At 43.3% G+C, this 19,562-nt stretch overlaps 1 protein-coding gene across 4 annotated transcripts in view; it reads right to left on the reverse strand.

Annotated features, from left to right (window-relative positions):
- GHR (growth hormone receptor) overlaps positions 1–19,562 on the reverse strand; it is a 190,661-nt gene that overhangs the window by 42,524 nt on the left and 128,575 nt on the right. For 3 of the 4 annotated variants that reach the window (XM_059694845.1, XM_059694848.1, XM_059694846.1), the window contains one exon: positions 18,993–19,058. The exons of the other annotated variant lie outside the window; for it this stretch is intronic. In XM_059694845.1, the coding sequence (XP_059550828.1) occupies positions 18,993–19,058 (66 nt within the window). The remainder of the gene's footprint in view (positions 1–18,992; positions 19,059–19,562) is intronic. 4 annotated transcript variants of the gene reach the window in all.

The raw sequence follows: 19,562 nt of genomic DNA on the forward strand, positions 1-19,562 counted from the left end.
GGCTATTTTTGATTCTCCTAGTTGATCTGTATACTATTGGCCCTCCACTTTCAGGAACAACGTGCTGTTTTTTGCAACCAGAAAAGGAGAAAAGAACAGCTCAGAGGTTTTCCTGCTGGCCCTGGCCTCAAAGGGCTCACATGTGAAAGGCAGTATTATGTTCGTGTGATGAACTTCAGTCAGATGCAAGACAACTTCTGGTTCATAAAGGAAATTAAACGCACACATTGCATACATTTAAGGAGAGGTGGGAAATCTTCATCTGGAAAAGAACAATGTGTTTTGGGTCTTTTGGGACATGGCCTTGCTCACGTGGGGGGCAGGGCCATGGGTCAGATTCCGCTAACACTGCATGCAACCATGTTCCAGAAACTCATACATTTAATGCTCCAGGCAACCACAGAAGACACCATTATCCCCACTTTGTAGATGGGGAATAAAAGACTCTAAGAGGCTAAATGTCTTACCCAAGTTCATTTAGCCGGTAAGAGGTAGAGGGAAGATTTGACCCAGATCTCTGAAATTCACAAGCACAGCATTTCCAACTGCCCTCTGGTTCTAAAATTCAGGTACCATTGGTGAAAAGATGACAGAAAAAGTAAAAGTATAGAGGAAATAGGAAAAAAGAGGGGCAGGCTAGCGTATCTGTCCACAAGGAAATATGCAGGCGTTCCTTTTGAACACTTAATAGAACCACAATATTTATAACTGAGGGGAGTAAAGGAACCTTTCTATGTTGGTGATTTAGAGCTCTGGAAGCTGTAGGTCAACACACAGGAAATATTCATGTGGTTTGCTAGAACACAGAGTTCCCATCTTAAGAGAAGTTTTATAGGATCGTCAGCAGTGACAAGTGGTCAGGTCAGCTGTTGAGTTTCACATCGTCCATGGATGTGAATTAATATCCCCCTGGAGCAATGGCTCAGCACTGATTCAAGAAGCAACAGCTCTCAATTAGGAGCCCTAGCTGCCACTTCCTGTACCAACTGAGACTTCCTGGGTGGTCTCTCAGCATGCCATAATTGTTAATGGACTTGAACAGGTCTTCACACAGAGCAGCACGATTCTTGTCCACCGAGTCAACAGAGCTGCATCACATTTGTTACCATGCCCACGACGAAATTTCACAAGCTTGCTTCTCCCCCTTGGTTTTGCACTGATGTTTTTGTTTTTTTTATTAATCAACAGGCACTGGCTGACCAAACCTGGGTCTAGAACAAGACGGGGTGGTAGAAGGAGCTGAAACTTTGCAGCCAGAGTGCCCTGAGTTTGAATCCTTGCTCATTGGATTTTAGGAACATAACATCTTTTCTTGTAGTCTGAGTTTCCCCCAATTCCATAAAATAAGAGTGGTAAGAGTAATCTTGCCCTGGCCAGTTTTGCTCAGTGGTTAGAGTGTTGGCCCATGGACTGACGGGTCCCAGGTTCGATTGTGGTCTAGGGCATGTACCTCAGTTGTAGGCTCAATCCCCAGCCTGGTTGGGGTTCATACGGAAGGCAACCAATCGATGTCTCTTTCACATTGAAATGTCTCTCGCTCTGTCTCTCCCCCTCCCTTCTACCCTCTCTAAAAATCAATGGAATAAATTTCCTCAGGCGAGGATTAACAACAACAGAAAAAGAGTAATTTTAATTCTTGTGAGATAAACTCTAAAAAGTGCTGGTTTAATATGTGTTTGTCAATTCTCACCCAGGAAACTTGTGAATGATGGCTACCATAATTCACAAACTAAAGTTAATGTATTATCATGATAATAATGTCTAACATTTATTGGGTACTTTCATCTGTCAGGCTCTGTTCTCAAAGCTTTTAGTGTTTTATCTCATTCAATCTTTTTAACAAGTAGCATGACATGGGCATGGGTATCCCATGATAACGATGGGAAACTGGCCCGGAGATGGGAAGCACCATGTGTAGAAAGCCCATACCCTCACCCTCTTTATGACACGGCTTTCCATTATTCTACAGCAGGGATGGCGAACCTGTGACATGCGTGTCAGAGGTGACACGCGAACTCACTTTTTTGGTTGGTTTTTCTTTGTTAAATGGCATTTAAATATATAAAATAAATACCAAAAATATAAGTCTTCATTTTACTATGGTTGCAAATATCAAAAAATTTCTATATGTGACACTTTTCAGCTGGGTGTGTGCTTCTGCTAGTCACTTACTTTCCTGTGCCTCAGTCTCCTCATCTGTTAAATAAGGATAACAGGACTGACCACACGGACTTGTGATAATAAAGGGCTTAGATTAGGTCATGGTGAACATGATGTAAACACTGTTATGATGATAAAGTATTTTCAGGTGGTAAGTCTAATGATGAATGTCTTCAACACTGGAAATGAAAACAATCTTTTTTTTTCTTTTTTCTTTCAATAATTATAAAACTTCCTTATAATTCTGCATCAAATAATAACTTTGTTAGTGTTTTGTGGACTCACATTCCTTATTATGAATTAACATCAGCCATTTGGGCTTCTCTGTGATGTAAATAGTCCTCAAACCCATTTAGGTCAGTGAAATCACAGGGTGAGAAAAAGAAGAAATAAAAACTTGGTCTTTAAAAGTAGGCACTTAACAAACCAGAGACCCCATTTCACATCCTACCCATATCCACCACAGGCAGACTGTAATTTTGAAAATTCACCCTGTAGAAGTACCATCACTTTTGAAGATCATGTCAAAGACCTACTTTTAAAGACCATGTTGTATTTCTCAAGGTCAAAAACTCAAGTTCAGGATTTGAAGTTTTAAAGTTGCCATGACTACCTCGGATACAAAATCTAGCACTTTCATTTCATCTGTCTGAGGTAAAAAGCAGGGCGTGCACAGTATTTTACTTAACTATTGCAGCTGGGATTTACCAGGTTCTAATTTTGAATTTTCCTCTGACCCTACAAATTTTGGTTTATGATTTGTAATCTGAAAGCTGCATATCAGCACAGCTATACAAAAAAGTCTCATCTGAAATAAAGTATCAACAAAAATAAACACAATTGATTGATGGCCCCAAATAGTTTAATATATAGCCCATGTATAGAATTTGAAACAATGCCTTTTTTTGCTACTTTTTTGACTATTTTTTTAAACCAGGAGTTTAATTCAAGAGGGAGGCAAGTATACCATCAGGTTTAAAAACACGCTTCAAAAATACTTGTACTGGGACAGAACGCTGAAGTTGAGAACACAGCAGAAGTCTCACCAAATGAAACCAGCTAATACAACTTTTCTGCTTTAATAAAAAACTACCACCCATCTTCTTGATTGATATTATCAGTCTAGAAAATATTTTTGAGTAAACACATTTATTGGAGAGATGTGCTGGGGGGACTAAGTGGAAATGGAGGGTAAAGGAAGGAGAGGCCGAACAATTCAACGTGTCACTCTAAGTGGTATGTCTCTCATTTCTCACTGCTCTGGGATACACTACGGTCCAGCTGAGATCAAAGTCCATCCCTTGGTCTATGTGTGTCTATTATCTTTGGCCCCTGCTTGCTCGTCTTAATCCCCTACTGATAAAAGGCTACCACGCACCAAAGCTTCTGTTTCATTCTCAGTCTATCCACTCAAAATCTGGTCCAGCCTTGAGAATGTGGAGGTTCCCTAACACCTTTGGGATCTTCAAGATGCTGGGAAGGTGATGGGAAGATTAGAGATGTGGTTGAGTAGAGACTGAAGGTTACCTGGGACTAAACTATAATAACATAGAAGGGCCCTGACAGGTTTGGCTCAGTGGATAGAGCGTCAGCCTGCAGACTGAGGGGTCCCAGGTTCGATTCCGGTCATGGACACGTACCTTGGTTGTGGGCACATCCCCAGTAGGGGGTGTGCAGGAGGCAGCTGATCGATGTTTTTCTCTCACTGATGTTTCTAACTCTCTATCCCTCGCCCTTCCTCTCTGTAAAAAAATCAATAAAATATATTTTTGAAAAATAACATAGAAAGACTTTTCCTCTCAGATGTGGACTAGGCACACCTCAGGGGAACACGTGAGCAGTGTGGCTACTTTGGCATTCCATTCAATCATAGAAACCCAAGCCTTGTCAACATGTGTGAGAGTCTCCCAGAGTCATTCTAGGGGTTTTTAATACCTAAGCAGGACCCTTTTACTAGGCTTGGAGACATCAGGCAAACCCTGTTCCCATGATCTCTTTCACCTACTTGACAACCACTTTCTCCCAGCAAAGTCCCCAGAGAGCAGGTAGATGGCAAGTCCAGCTTATTCTATGGAAGGTTTATAACCATTTAAAATCACTTTGAAGTTCATAGCTGTGTGGCTACTTGCACTTATGAATTTGCAATGTGTGGAAAGGTGCTCAAGATGAAGACTCTGTAACCCACTTATTTGGGGAATCAGTTCTGAGTCAAGGGACAACCATAGTTACAGCAACGACGTTTCATAGAGCCAGACTTCCATGTAGGGTATACTATTATTATTATTATTTAAAATATATTTTATTTATTTATTTATTTATTTATTTATTTATTTATTTATTTATTTATTTACAGAGAGGAAGGGAGAGGAATAGAGAGTTAGAAACATCGATGAGAGAAACATCGATCAGCTGCCTCCTGCACACCCCCTACTGGGGATGTGTCCGCAACCAAGGTACATGCCCTTGACGGGAATCGAACCTGGGACCCTTCAGTCCACAGGCCGATGCTCTATCCACTGAGCCAAACCGGTTAGGGGAGTGCAGTATATTATTACTGCTGTCACCAATCTCACAGATTTTATTTCAATTATTAGGACCTGATGTGCTCACAAAGTAACAAAACATAAGTTTAATCATTATGCCAGCACTCATATATTTAAATAACATCATCTTTAAAAGTGCGGACTCTGAGTTTTAAATAAATCCCAATAAAGTCGTTACTGCTCAAAAATTTGTTTTAAACTCTTCCTTGGGGATTATCCTTAGAGTTAATTAATTCATGCGCCTCATAAGAACCTTAACCTTATTACTTTTTAGTCCCAACTGGTCTAATTTAATAACACAGTGAAAATGTTTGGAACAAATGACTTCATTATCTGGAACTGGCTGGTACTGGCATTTTCCTGTCCTTGCTTGCAAGTGCCCCAGGCAACGGCAGGTAACTGGGGTAGTGAATGGGGAGCATTTTAGTGTCACAGTTTCTTAGTGTCATAAGAAACATGACACTCCGTTGCTCTCCGTAATACTAGAGAATGTGGAGGTTCCTTAATAGTTTATGTGGTCTATGACTTTGAATAACAGTCACAGTGTAAGGAATACAGGGATAAAAAAGCCCTCAAAAAATTGTAAACACTTCAGGTCCAGGAGCCATAGCTTCTTTCTTTCTAATCCCTGGGCCCCTAAACCATCCACTCCCTGGGCCTCTTTCATTCTATGCCTCTAACACAGGGGTGGGCAAACTTTTTGACCAGAGGGCCACAATGGGTTCTTAAACTGGACTGGAGGGCTGGAACAAAAGCATGGATGGAGTGTTTGTGTGAACTAATATAAATTCAAACTAAACATCATTACATAAAAGGGTATGGTCTTTTTTTTTTAGTTTTATTCATTTCAAACGGGCCGGATCCGGCCCGCGGGCCATAGTTTGCCCACAGCTGCAAACAGGTGCTCAGTAAGTACTCCCCACTCACTAGTAGGTTGAAGGTGGAAACCTGCCTTTCTAGTTGTTTCCTCCAACTGAAATCTACATTTCTAAAGCGAGGGCCTCTGCTTTCCACCCTGGCTGGCTGGCTTACCACCAAAGTGAACAGGATTTTCAGAACATGCTCCGTTTTCTCAACCTGTCACATCGCTTTAGAGCAGTCAAACTGAACCCTTGCCTTGGGGCACGTCATTTTAAAAATGCCTGCAGCAATCACCCCACTCCAAGCCCAGGATCATGCTTTTCGGATATGATTTTTTAACCAGTTCTGAGGAATCATTTCTTTAGTTATTCTGGCTGTTCTACTTGTACACGAGGAGGTTGCTTATCGAGAGTGAGACATAGGCCCAGAGAGTGGACCATAGTCCTCTGAGCACCAGCCTTTCTGGCTTTGCCTCTTACACGGGGTGTATAGCTTCTGAATTAACTGCAAACACCCAGGCCCTTTAATAATTTCCTCTTTTGCTGAATATTTATCTTCAGCCCCCCCCCATACGTTTATTAAGGTATTTTGTTTAGTTTAAATCAATAATTGTTATGATTTTACAAATACTCCCATTCCATTCATACAACTTCAAATTAGTACCCCTTTAAAAATATTCTGAAAAATATCAGATTTGGGGTTTGGTATATCTATATACTTTTTTCTTGTGTTAATGAAATATTAACGATTTCCTATACCAGTATTTTCAGAGCTAGAGAGAAAAGGGGAGGAAATTCATAGCACACTCGGTGGGAATTTTCATGCAAGCTTGCAAAGCAGGTGGTATTTGTCCCGGTGTACAGATCAGCAGCCTCTGAAGGCTCAGGGTTAAGTGACCCCTCGGACACCCCACAGCTGGTAAGCAGCAGCGAGGATGCAGGTTCTGCCGGGGTGGCTCCTTTGATTTTCATTTCTCAAATTCTCCTGTCATTTGAGGGAAGTTTTAGGAAACTCAGTTGCACGTTCAGAGCCTCTAGACCAGCGGTTCTCAACCTGTGGGTCGCGACCCTGTGGGGGTCGAATGACCCTTTCACAGGGGTTGCTAAGACCATCGGAAAACACATATATAATTACATATTGTTTTTGTGATTAATCACTATGCTTTAATTATGTTCAATTTGTAACAATGAAATTGGGGGTCACCACAACATGAGGAACTGTATTAAAGGGTCGCGGCATTAGGAAGGTTGAGAACCACTGAAGGAAGAGATGATCATTACTGATTCCAGGAACGGAAATATTGGTCAAGTTTAAGAGACAAAATCTGAAGGGCGGGAGGTATTGCAGGCTGTCTAGGTTGTTTACAAAGCCACAAAATAAGGGAAGTGAAAACAGCTCAAATCTGCAGGCAGTTTCCATACAAGCTGTTGGTCAGGTGCAGGAAGTATTTATATTTATTCCTATTTCTATTTCTCCCCCTCTTTCTTAGTAATAATAAAAAGAAAATTACCACTACTAGTACTACTACTACTACTACTACTACTACTATTATTATTATTATACATGTAGAAGGGTCATGGACCAAGGGAATGGGTGAGACAAGGCAAAGTGAAATCTCCGTGTCCTGATGTTTATTAACAAAGGGGGGTGAGGCGCCCCATTTTGAGATGGAGGGTAAACAGAGGAATAGTTTAAGGAAAGTCAGAAATAGAGATGAGGTCAGAAAGACACACCGTCTTCCCTTTCATCCTCCATAGCACATGCGCACACTGCACAGACTCCTTGCGCTGTTGGCCAGGCCCCCCCTGCACCAGAGAAATAACACCAGAGCCTGGTCACATGGCGGGGATGCTCCCCACCTGCTCCATGGCTGGGATCAACCCCTAACCTGCTCTCCTCGGAGAATAAACCTCAGAACTCCGCTTGGTTTACAGAGCCCAGACCCCTGGCAGGACCGTGCACATCGTTGTCACACCTCATCCCTGGGCGGATGCGAGTGGAAATACAGATATTCCCACCTTTGAAAAGAAGAAAACTGCTTCAAGAAGTCCTCGACTTTCATGTGGTGGGGCTAGGCCAGGCTTCCTGACATTGCTCTTTCTACTTCTTTATATTTCTTGTGGCTAGAAATCTCTGGTCTTTAATTTTTTAAGTTGAGATGAACTTCACACATTTAATTTCACAGTCCAATGACTTACAAATGCACAGGGCCACCCATACCCCAGTCAGGACAGAGAACACTGCCCATTCAAATCCATGGTAGCCTCAAATCAAGGATCATTGGACAAGTCAGGGAAAAAGAGGAAAGAAAGCCATATTCAGGGAAATAAAACTTGAGGCACGTGATACACCTGTGTCAGGTGCTTCTGCCAGGAGGGGCGGGCAACCAGCTAGAGTGCTGATGTGCTAAGCTAGCTCCTCGTGACCGTGCCATGCCTGTTCATGTTGGTGAGCATGATGTGTTTATACAGACTCCTAGGAACACATGACAATTCAGAAAGGCATCCGTTTCCCTTCATTTTTACTTCGGCCCTGAAATTTATTATACTATTTTAAAAAATATTTTTATTGATTTCAGAGAGGAAAGGAGAAGAAGAGAAAGATAAAAACATTAATGATGAGAGAGAATCATTGATCGACTGCCTCCTGCATGCCCCCTACTGGGGATCAAGCTGGCAACCCAGGCATGTGCCCTGACCGGGAATCGAACTGGGACCTCCTGGTTCATAGGTCAACACTCAACCACTGAGCACACCAGCCAGGCGGGGTTTTATTATACTATTAATGTCATACTACAAAGCTCCTGCTTGCAGTTGGCTAATTAGTCTCATTCATATCGAAAAAGGGCCTTAATCCCATCTTAAACTTTGCACAGCACAGCTCAATGCTCTCAACAGTAATGTTATAATTACACCATTTTCTCAGCAGCATCACCCACACCCTATCATTACAGTCAAAGCTAAGGCTGTGTTTATGGTGCACTAAAGAGGATGGAATTGTTTCATTTTAAGTGATTCAGTTACCTCCTCTGTTAATAACAAAAATGCTTGGTAATGGAAAAGTCGTGGTCTTAATATGCTTATCTGCACAATTTCAGATACCAATAAACCAAACAAGAAAAACAAAACCCCCAAGCCCCAATATGAGAACATATGGGAGACATGGTTCCCAGCCTGCTTACCACCACGATCTGATAATCTAGAATGGGCAAGGCAATGGAGACTAGTGTGCCGACGGCCACTGTGGGGTCTCAGCTATGTCCTCACTGGACTTGCCTTGCTGCAGGGCATCCCCGAGCACCTCAAGTCAGTTTGCAGGAATATTTTCTATCTAGGCTCTGAGCCTATAGGATAAGGACTCGTCCAAGCACAGAGAACTTCTGTCCTGCAGGACCATTCATTCCTTTAGGACGTATTTCATTCATGCCCACCATGGGCCAGTCCTCAGTGCCAAGGACACTGCAAGGGACAAAGCAGAAATCTCTGTTCTCATGGAACTGAACTCTAATGTATTCTAGAACTGTGTTTTGCGTATTTACCTGGGCAAAGAAAAAGAATGCCTTTACTTTTACTATGAGGATTGTAGACTCATCTGTATTAGCTTGCATGCCAAAATCTCACCTAGTCAGCTGAAGACTGAAAGTCACGATTTCTGTTAACATGTGGGCATGAACCCAGTCTGGCAAAGAGAGGAATGGGGGGTGAGTGGAACATGCTGGGTTACATTTGCTGGGTTCATTGGAAATCAGCTATGAGAGAGTACCTGCCCATTCGCTGATACAGACAGGGGCAGACAGGTAATTCATTTCCAGTGGACCTCTCGCTTGCTTGCCCAAAGCCTCTGGTTTAAAATGTTTCATAAAACCTTGACATCTTTGATTTCTCCTGCTCCATGAAACGTTAGTGGCAGGAGGAATAGAAGATACATTGAGGGGAACCGTAAAGGATGACTTGGTGGGAAGACATATCTAGGCACATGCTTCATGGTTTTATTTTAGGAACTTTTCTCAAGTGTGTGATTTTCTTTCTTCTTCTTTTAAGAGTAGGCCAAGTTATGAACCAATTTTCATAGTTTCCAGGCCAATGAACAGATGCATGCGGTGCAAATGATTCCTCTCTTTGTTTCTGGAATATCTGAGCACTGAGCCCAGGGCTCCTAGAAATCAGTCAGCAACACCAAGGGAACTGAATCGTCTCTGAGATAAAGTTCTGTTATTTTTGGTTACCATTTGGATTTCTTCTTACTTGTGAGCTTGAATAATTAGGCTACCTGTACTGCTCTGAGCCTCGTAAGTCTCTGACCTGGGACTTAGGTGAGTGGGAGGAAAGCAGGCCCTGTGGCGTGGACACGGACGGGGTGGCCATATGCTAAGTGTTCTCTGTAGGCTTATAAGTGGCAAGCCTTCAAGTTGTGGCTTCAAGAGCAAAGAACTAGAAAGTAGAAATAAGAAAAAGGCTCCATTGATAAAATTGCACCTGACGGGTTCCCTCCCCGCTCTCTCTGGTCCGTGATTTAATCAAAAGCCTACTGGTTATATTACCTTGTTTCCTGTTTTAGGAGTGGTGAGAGGCTAATCCAACGGGACAAAATGCAAATTCTCTATGGTCACATTGTCTTGAAATCTACTGGGACACAGTAGTATTTACTGTAATATGACTTCAGTTCTAGGAAATTGCTTGCACCAACAGTAGGCCTACAACAGAGTTTACTATGTGCAAGCTATCACACTAGCTGTGGTATCATCACACTAGATAACAGTGGCAATGAGATCTTTAGCTCAGATATGGCCTAGGGCCATAGCCTGAAATTCTAGCCACGTCATTTACTTTTTGTTGCCACGAAAGACAAGGATGTCTTTCAACATTAACCCTTTAGGCCTACACACTTCAGCACAACTCATTCAATGTCTATTTAGCCAGAACTCAAGCATTTTCTGGGTTTCCACAGCAGTTCTCCAACTGATGTGTTCTTATGGGGGTTTGCCCAACTTTCAGAGATAGATCTTTGGTTACTAGTAAGGATAATTTCACTGCTCCACTGGGAATGTGAACTGTCTTTCCTTGGGGACAGGTTGACCATCTATTCATGAGGAATTATTCTATTTTTATTATTTGAAAATATTCACAAAAATAAAGAGCATGGTTTAATGAACCAGTTTATGCTCCTCACTTAGCTTCAACAATGGTCAGCATTTGACTAATCTGTGTACCTCCCCTATCTATTGTTTTCATCATCTTTCAACCATAGCTACCCACTTTTGTACCTCTAAAAGCTAAGGACTCTTCTCATTTAAAAAGAAAACAACCAATATCACACTTAACAAACTAATAATGATCCTACAATATCATCTAATGCCCACCCTGTGCTCAAATTTCCAAAACTATCTAAAAAATGTCTTTTGACAATGTATTTGTTTGAATCACAAAGCAAACTAGGCCCTTACAATGTCTCTTAGGTCTGTTTAAATCTAGGACATTTCCTCTCCTTTTTATTACATCTTATTTTTTTTAAGATAATTTCCTTTAGTTTATTGCATTCCTAAAAAGTCCTTTAAAATATTCCTCTATTCTTATTATTTCCTAGGCAGTAAGACCTACAGGCTTAAATTTGACTTGGTTCAACACTTCCGGGGGATGCTGTTAAGTCTTGTATCAGAGACATGTCACACGATGATAACACTGATCTGGGTTCAGAGTGTTATCAGCCTGGTGCGCCCAGAACAGAGTACACCCTGCGTATTCTGTCACTCACTGATGATCTTACCTAACTCCATTATGTCCTTAGAGCAGGGGTGGGCAGACTTTTTGACTCGAGGGCCACAATGGGTTCTTAAACTGGACCGGAGGGCCGGAACAAAAGCATGGATGGAGTGTTTGTGTGAACTAATATAAATTCAAAGTAAACATCATTACATAAAAGGGTATGGTCTTTTTTTTTTTTTTAGTTTTATTCATTTCAAATGGGCCGGATCCAGCCCGCGGGCCGTAGTTTGCCCACGGCTGCCTTAGAGGTTCTAAAGTGGTGATTTCTTGAATCCTCCCACTTCATCTGCATTTTTTTAAATCTAGATCATGTCTAGGTAAAGGAAAAAATTACAACAAAAATAAAGCAACTTTCCTTCACCAATTATTAGTAACCCTGAAATGCAACTCATACAAAAAATGCAAGGTAATTGCTTGATTTTATCCTTTAATGTATCAATTTTTAGGCTCATGAGTAGATGTCCTAGTAACCTCCAAAGGTGACTATTTTTAACAAAGTATCATTATGAACCCACTGATGCATCATGTCGATACCCTCTTTAAGGGTCTAGAATGATCAGAATAGAAATGGTGAAGCCATTTCTCCACTTTGAGTTATTCTGGGCAGTTTTCAAAGAAAAAGCACACTGTGTAATCTGGGCTACCGTTCCTCTCCCACTTCCTTTTTATATCTGCTCCATCACCCTCATATTTTACCAGGCTCCCTCCAGCACAGTGGCTGAAGTCAAGACTAGAGACTAGGTGGCCTCTAAAATCCATGTTCACGTGCACATCCCTGGAACTCTGTGGGTATTTAACAGAGGATCTGTGCACACTCAGGGAAGGACCAGGACAAACGTCCCCAGTCTGAGTGTGTGAACACTGTGGTAGACACACATGCCCACACCCCTGAACACTCACAGCCACGGCGGCAGTAATAGGGACGCCCTTGAAAGGAAGTTCCCTGGTCCACTATTTTCAGGATGTGCTGTGGTTCCTTTCTTTTTCTTGGGTATTCATAATGCACCCAGACATATTAGAGACTCTGAGTGGTTCTGCAATAAAGAAGCCTTTAGCTTTGCGTGTTCCAGCATTGCCCAAGTGCTGAAGAAATGGCGGGCTATTATATCAAGGGCAGAGTTCTTGGCAGAAATTTGCAAAGAATTATACGTGGTGGGGCTATGAAAAAAGACATATGTGGTGGCTTAAATTGTATTCCCCAAAGACATATCTCAGTGGTAATCCCTGGTACCTCTGACTGTGACCTTAGTTGGAAAAGGTCTTTGCAGATGTAATTAAGGTAGGGTCTTAAGGTGAGATTATCTTGTATTGGGGCTCTACATTCAGTGGTGAAGTCCTTGTAAGGAGCAGGACAGTGCCCTGGCCGGTTTGACTCAGTGGATAGAGCGTTGGCCTGCGGACCGAAGCGTCCCAGGTTCAATTCCAGCCAGGGGCACATACCTGGGTTGCGGGCTTGATCCCCGGTGAAGAGCATATAGGAGGCAGCCAATCGATGATTCTCTCTCATCATTGATGTTTCTATCTCTCTCTCCCTCTTCCTTCCTCTCTGAAATCAGTAAATATATTAAAAAAAAAAAAAAAGGAGCAGGACAGGGGTTGTGCAGGCATCCTCTAGAGCAGCGGTTCTCAACTTGTGGGTCGCCAACCTGTGGGTTGCGACCCCTTTGGGGGTCAAATGACCCTTTCACAGGGGTTGCCTAAGACCATCAGAAAACACATATATAATTACATATTGTTTTTGTGATTAATCACTATGCTTTAATTATGTTCAACTTGTAACAATGACAATACATCCTGCATATTAGATATTTGCATTATGATTCATAACAGTAGCAAAATTACAGTTATGAAGTAGCAACAAAAATAATTTTATGGTTGGGGGTCACCACAACATGAGGAACTGTATTAAAGCATTGCGGCATTAGGAAGGTTGAGAACCACTGCTCTAGAGTCTATGAGAATTTCATTTCCTTAAAAAAATCTACGACTAGCCAGTTTGGCTCAGTGGATAGAGCATCGGCCGGCAGACTGAAGGGTCTTGGGTTCGATTCTGGTCAAGGGCATGTACCTCGGTTGCAGGCTCCTTGTCCTGGTTGGGGGCATGTGGGAGGCAGCCAATCAATGTATCTCTCTCACATCGGTGTTTCTCTCTGTCTCTCCCTCTCCCTTCCACTCCCTAAAAATCAATGGGAAAAATATCCTCAGGTGAGGATTTAAAAAACATTATATATATGACTCAACTCTGAGATCCAGCGTCCTTCCCATCCTCCCAGCAAGTGGAAGTAAATTAACTGGGAGACAGGCTTTGGTAGCTGGTGAGGGAGAGTGCGGGGGCTTCCAGTGACCCTGGCGGCCATCACTACTCTTTCAGGAGGAGCAATAGTAACAGCAGCTGCCGCCAACATAACAAAATATCTAACAACTATTCCGTTCCAACTCATGCCGGGCATTTTTCCGGGTACCCACCTGCTCCTCACAATGACCCTTAGGGACAGACGCTGCTGTCTCCATGCACAGATAGAGAACGGAAGCTCATGGCACATGGGCAGTGTGCTGGGTGTACATATGTGAAGCTCACACCGCCAGCTCCCTGGACTCCACACACAGTCCTCTGCACACGGCCTGTGCCACCCGCTGAACCCAATAACAGAGTTCCCATAGCCACTACTGTCTGGTAAGAACGAACACCTCCAACACTTCCGATGGGGCCTCTTGCCTGCTTTTCTCCACGAGAAAGAAAGACGGTAGAAGAGAAAATGCATCTGTTGCTCTCAGAGTCAAGGAAATAGTTACATTACTCATCTCTGTCAGCCTTAGCGTTGGGGGAATGGCAAGTGCAAACACCAGGAAATCCATGCTCAGGGCTCTCTCTCCACGCCCTTCCTGCATTTGCTCTCACGTAACCCCAGACCTCACTAAGCTATTCATTGAACAAATACGAAGCCCTCAGGTTGTGTAAGACCCTGTGGAAGCTGTGGGAGAGGGAGCAGAGCATATGAAGATGGGGAAGATCAGGCACTGCCTTCAAAGGAACCTATAATCCGGAAGGGAAGCTACCACGGTACACAAGCCATTTGAGTTCAGTGCAAAAGATGCACAACTTGAACAGCTTTTGGCATTCAGAAAAAGAGTTCCGTCACAGCAAGGATGCTGCCCAGGAGCTCCATTTCCTGCTAGGAGCTTTTCAGTGACAGGTGCACACAACCGTCTGTGCTGACAGCGCCAGCACAGGTGGCCTCGTCTGCAAATATTTGCTTTCCCATTAATCCAATTTGGAGAGGCAAAAGCAAAGACGTAAAGGCTGCTCTCCATGTCAGATGGAGACCAGAAAACAACTGCAGCTGTACAGACAGGACTGCCGCCTGAGAACCCCAAGGAGTCATGAAGGCCGTTGGTGGGAATTGCAACATCTACCGTGATGCTGTGAGATTGCAAGCTGAGGGGCCTTTGGCAGTGCAGTTTCCTAACGGGAGAGGTCTGTCTTTATTCCTCAGCAGGAATGCAGTTTATGAAAATCCTACAAATCTGCAGCGTTCAGCTTGCCCTCATATGGAGCGTGTGTTACACCCACTGCTCTTCATAAGGCAATATCACGTGACAACTGCAGATCACTGCCCACCCCACTCATCACCACACGTTTACAGAGGCTCAGCTTTCATTGGATGGACTACATTGAATAATAATAATAATAATAATAATAAACAAGCTTGTTAATTTTACTGTACAATATAAGAGCTTACTGTGAGTAAATTATACAGTGAATCCTGTATTCTCATTACTGTCAGCTACCAAACTGAAGATAATTTTTTGCAGGAGACCAATACAAGCATGATCACTAGCTCCATAAACTGATTCATTACAGAAATAAGCATTTTCCTGTTTATAACAGGGGTTGGCATACTTTTTCTTAAAGGGCAAGATAGTAAACATGTTCAGCTTGCAGATGTATAGTCTGTTTCAGCTACACAACTCGGCCATTATGGCCCCAAAACAGCAGCAGGCAATCTGACAAACAGGCAGGGCTGTGCTGCAATAAAGCTTTATTTACAAAAACAAATATCTGTCTGGGGACCACAGTTTGCCAACCCCTGGTTTAAATAGTTGTTGACCTTCAAAAGAATTAGCTTATTTCATATCATATATTGTGAGTTACATGGAAATTAATTTCCTACTAATCCTATCTTTTTAAAAGCCCTTTGGAAGTTGCATACCCTCTTTTCTAAGCGATACATTCTTTATTGACTAATTAATCACTTCTTGAGTTTTTTTCTGGTTGAAATATATATTATCTCACATGTGTGCCATGAGGCACACTATTACTTGAACTACCATTACCTGGTGCCTGTGTTTGATTCCCATAAATCTTTTTATAAATGTGATGTATAATAGCCTGCTTTCCCAGTATATGCAGGTTAATGTGTATCAGGTGCAGGGCACCTAAACAATGCATTCAGGTTTTGTGTCCTCAGGGCAAAAGCGCTCATTATCTGAAAGCTGTTCGCCACCATGAGGAGCTGGTGTGGAGAGAGGCCTTTCTGCACTGACAGGTCAGGGCCCCGTCTTCGGAGAGGCGCCTGTGTGCGGAAGCCAGGGCTCTCTGGAGAGCAGTGGCGAGCCGCTGGTTTGAGGCTGCAGAGCTCAGCACACCAGAAGGCCTCGGGCCAGAGGAACTCAAAGGTCACAACCAACTTGGGGACGCTTCCACTTCTAGGAGCCACTAACGAGTGTTCGCCACCCACTGAGGTCACCCCGGGTGAAAGAATGTTTGTCTTGGATCTCATCCTTGAAAACTGTGTGTCACGCCTTGGAAGAGAAACCGCACCAGGAATTGGTATATAGAGAACACACAGGCTCACTGGAATTTTTAGGGAGAAGCTTAATCATCCTTCTCAGAATAAAAAAAAATAATAATAATAATCAGAGCTAAGATCAAGGCTTTTCGAGGCCTATGCCTGTAAATCTCTAATGATTTTCTTACTGTTTGGGTTCCAGAAGAAATAGAAGACCTTGAGGTCTGTTTACAACCAGAAAGGACCTGCAGGTACTTGAGGAGGCTGACCTTGAGCTGTGAGCTCACGGACATGGGCCTAAGCACTATCTATTTCCCTCTGATGACGGCTCAGCAGGTTGCTGGGACCTGGAGGAGGAAAAGTTAAGACCCAATATTTATCTTATAAGGAATCTTATCTCCCACAATGACATGTGCAAGCAGGGCCGTGTGTAAGAAAGCACAGACACTGGAAATGCCGCAGGTGTTCTCTGGAAAATGTCACTGCCAAGTCCATATTTTAAGACAACTGAACACTCTTGTCTGAATTACCAACAGTATGCATTATCCATGCTTCACTTTGCAAGCTTTGCACTGCCGGTATCCTCTTTACACACGTCCTGGTCTGGTCAGTTAGAGACTCAGGAAAGCTGTTCTCTCTACACCTCCGTTCCTCCCTGTATAAAGCGCATAATTCCATCTGCCTCCTGCTACTTCAGAGACGCGTGGAAGGGGGGTAAACAGTATCTGTAGGATGTGGAGCATTATCTGGGGACGAGTGCTGCTTGTGACTCAGGAAGGGCTGCCCCAGTGTGGGTGCAAGAGAGAGCCAGCGGAAACACTGCCTCCTTAGAAGGGTCATGGCGTCTGTGCTCACTGACTGCATCCTTGTGGAATTGTTTATCAACAGTGGACTGTCAAGAATTCAATGTCAGCTTCAGTGTCAGCACCCAGTGTCAGAGTGGCTCTCTAATGCAGGTCAAAGCTCAAGTTCTCTGCAACCAATACATGCTGCACATTCCTGCTAAGATGCCATCCCTGCACAGACACGCTTCTCTTTTGTGCTTATTTTAGCTGTGTTGTCAGCTAACGAGACCCTTAAGGGTAAAACATCTGATGAAAAAGAATGCTTCAAGCTGAGCGATCCTCTGGCTCTTCTGGAGGCAGCGATGCGTCACAGGCAGGCGTGGGGCAGCTTGAAGTACCAACGGGATGCCATAGTGATGACAACAGAGATGTCCTGTGACACGTCCCAAGACCAGACCATGACGCCAGTGCCGTGACCTGAAGCTAAGGTTCGTAGAGGGCTTTTGGGAGAGACTGTATTTATAGCAATAGGCAAGCGATGTTTCTCTGTCTGTTTATCTGGGACCCTCTCTTTCATAAAGGCCGGCTGAAGGGCATGGAGGTACTCCATGGTAGCCGAAAAATGGTTAAGATATTGGGGGAAACCTGGCTTCTATTCTTTTTTGCATATTTTTTGTGTAGGCTACAAGGATGTATAAGATACAACCCCTATTCTTACAGACAGCACAGTGTATTAAGAAGGAAGAGAGGGCACACACAAGTCTCCATTAGGTTGAAACCAATGATAGTGATACTAAGATGCAAAATACAGTCAAGATGGGAAATTTCATATTCAATTCTAATACTTGTTGGAATAAAATCAAAGCCATGAGAGGAGAATACAAATAAACACCCTATGGCCAGACACTATTCTCATTACTTTAAACATATCAACACTTGTAATTTCATAATGACTGTATGAGTTAGGTACTATTAGCATCTCTATTTTACAGGTAACAAAGCAAAACAGAGCAGAACCCAGGTGCAGAGAGGTTGTGAAGCTCAGGGGAGATCCCACAGCGCGCTGGGAGCATCTGGGACTAACCCAGCTGGCCTGCCCGGGGCTGCGCTCCTCCTGAGCTGTGAGAACTCTCCCCGGGAGCGAGAAAGAAGGGGTGACGACTCTCTTTAGTGCAGGGAGGTGAGTGCTGTGTGATACACCACACAGGAAGGATAATTAGCTAGTATTCTTGCTTATCACCAAGAACATTAACAGATGCCAAATGACTGGCAGGAGTTTCTTCACCACATCCGCCACTCCACAGCCTGTAGTTGCACAAGGCTCAATGCTTGCCTCCTCGGACCCCATGATGTGACGAAGACAATGGCTTGGGGAATCGCTGCGGCTTTGGGGGAGTCTTCAGGGCAATGCATTATGTTTGTGTGCGGGGAGGGTTCCAATGCGGGATGGAGCACGCACCCTCAGCAAAACATTTTTCACAAATTCCTTCTCACTTCCTTCCGGAAAGTAAGCGGAGTGAAAAGTGTGGAATATACCAGCTGGGAAAACCCAGACCTAACCAAACAGCCACCCCTCTCAACCCCTCACGTTAACGAGGGAGTAGACTGACTCATCAGACGCTCTAACTTGGGGGGGAGAGGGGGATTGTACAGTTTGTGTTCTGGCACAATTGACAAGCCCATTAGAGAAATGAAGAAGTAGCCTCACAGAGAAGTTGACAGAGACATTCTGACAAAGAATCTTTTAGTTTTCCTGTGCAATTCCAGTCATTCATCCAGTTACTGTATCCCAAATAAAAATAGGGAAAGGACAGTAGCTTGAATTAGCAGGGGTGGGGAAGGTCCGGCCCGCGGGCCATATAAAGCCCTTGAAATCATTTGGTCTGGCCCTGCCAAGGCAGTAGGGGTGAGTTAATTGAATATTTGAGCAAATATAGCAGGCTAATTTTTAAGTTGATAATTCTGTATGGCCCGTGAATGATGTTATAAATATCCAAGTGGCACTTGGCAAAAAAAAAGGTTCCCCACCCCTGAATTATAGTAAAGCATAGATAATACTGCTGAAGGCGGGAAAAGGACTACAATTCTTACTTGTCAGTGGGCCAGGATTAACTATTTGTAGACTCTGGGATGCTCTGTTGAGGACAGCTGGTATGGCTGCAACAGAAAGAGAAGAAAACCATTAGTCATCTCTCCAAAATGGTCTCAGGTGACCCTGTTACCATCTCACTTTCAAATGACAAAAGGTGAGGTGGGCCAACCTCACAATCATCTTTTTCTTTTTTTAAAAAATTAAAATTAGCCCTAACCAGTTTGACTCAGTGGATGGAGCGTCGGCCTGTGGACTCAAGGGTGCCAGGTTCGATTCCGGTCAAGGGCATGTACCTTGGCTGCGGGCACATTCCCAGTGGGGAGTGTGTAGGAGGTAGCTGATGGATGTTTCTCTTTCATCAATGTTTCTAACTCTCTATCCCTCTCCCTTCCTCTCTGTACAAAAATCAATAAAATATATTTTTTTAAAAATTAAAATTATACCTGCTTTCTAAGAAACCCCCATCAGTACCAGAGCAAATGGAAACATTCTGCTTGTAGTCCCCTCTAGACCCGCAGGAACAATGAAAGAAGCCTTCCTATGTCATCTGAGTCTTGCTTATGAAAAGG

The sequence above is a fragment of the Myotis daubentonii genome, chromosome 4, assembly GCF_963259705.1.
Source record: "Myotis daubentonii chromosome 4, mMyoDau2.1, whole genome shotgun sequence".
In the NCBI taxonomy this organism is placed as follows: Eukaryota; Metazoa; Chordata; class Mammalia; order Chiroptera; family Vespertilionidae; genus Myotis; species Myotis daubentonii.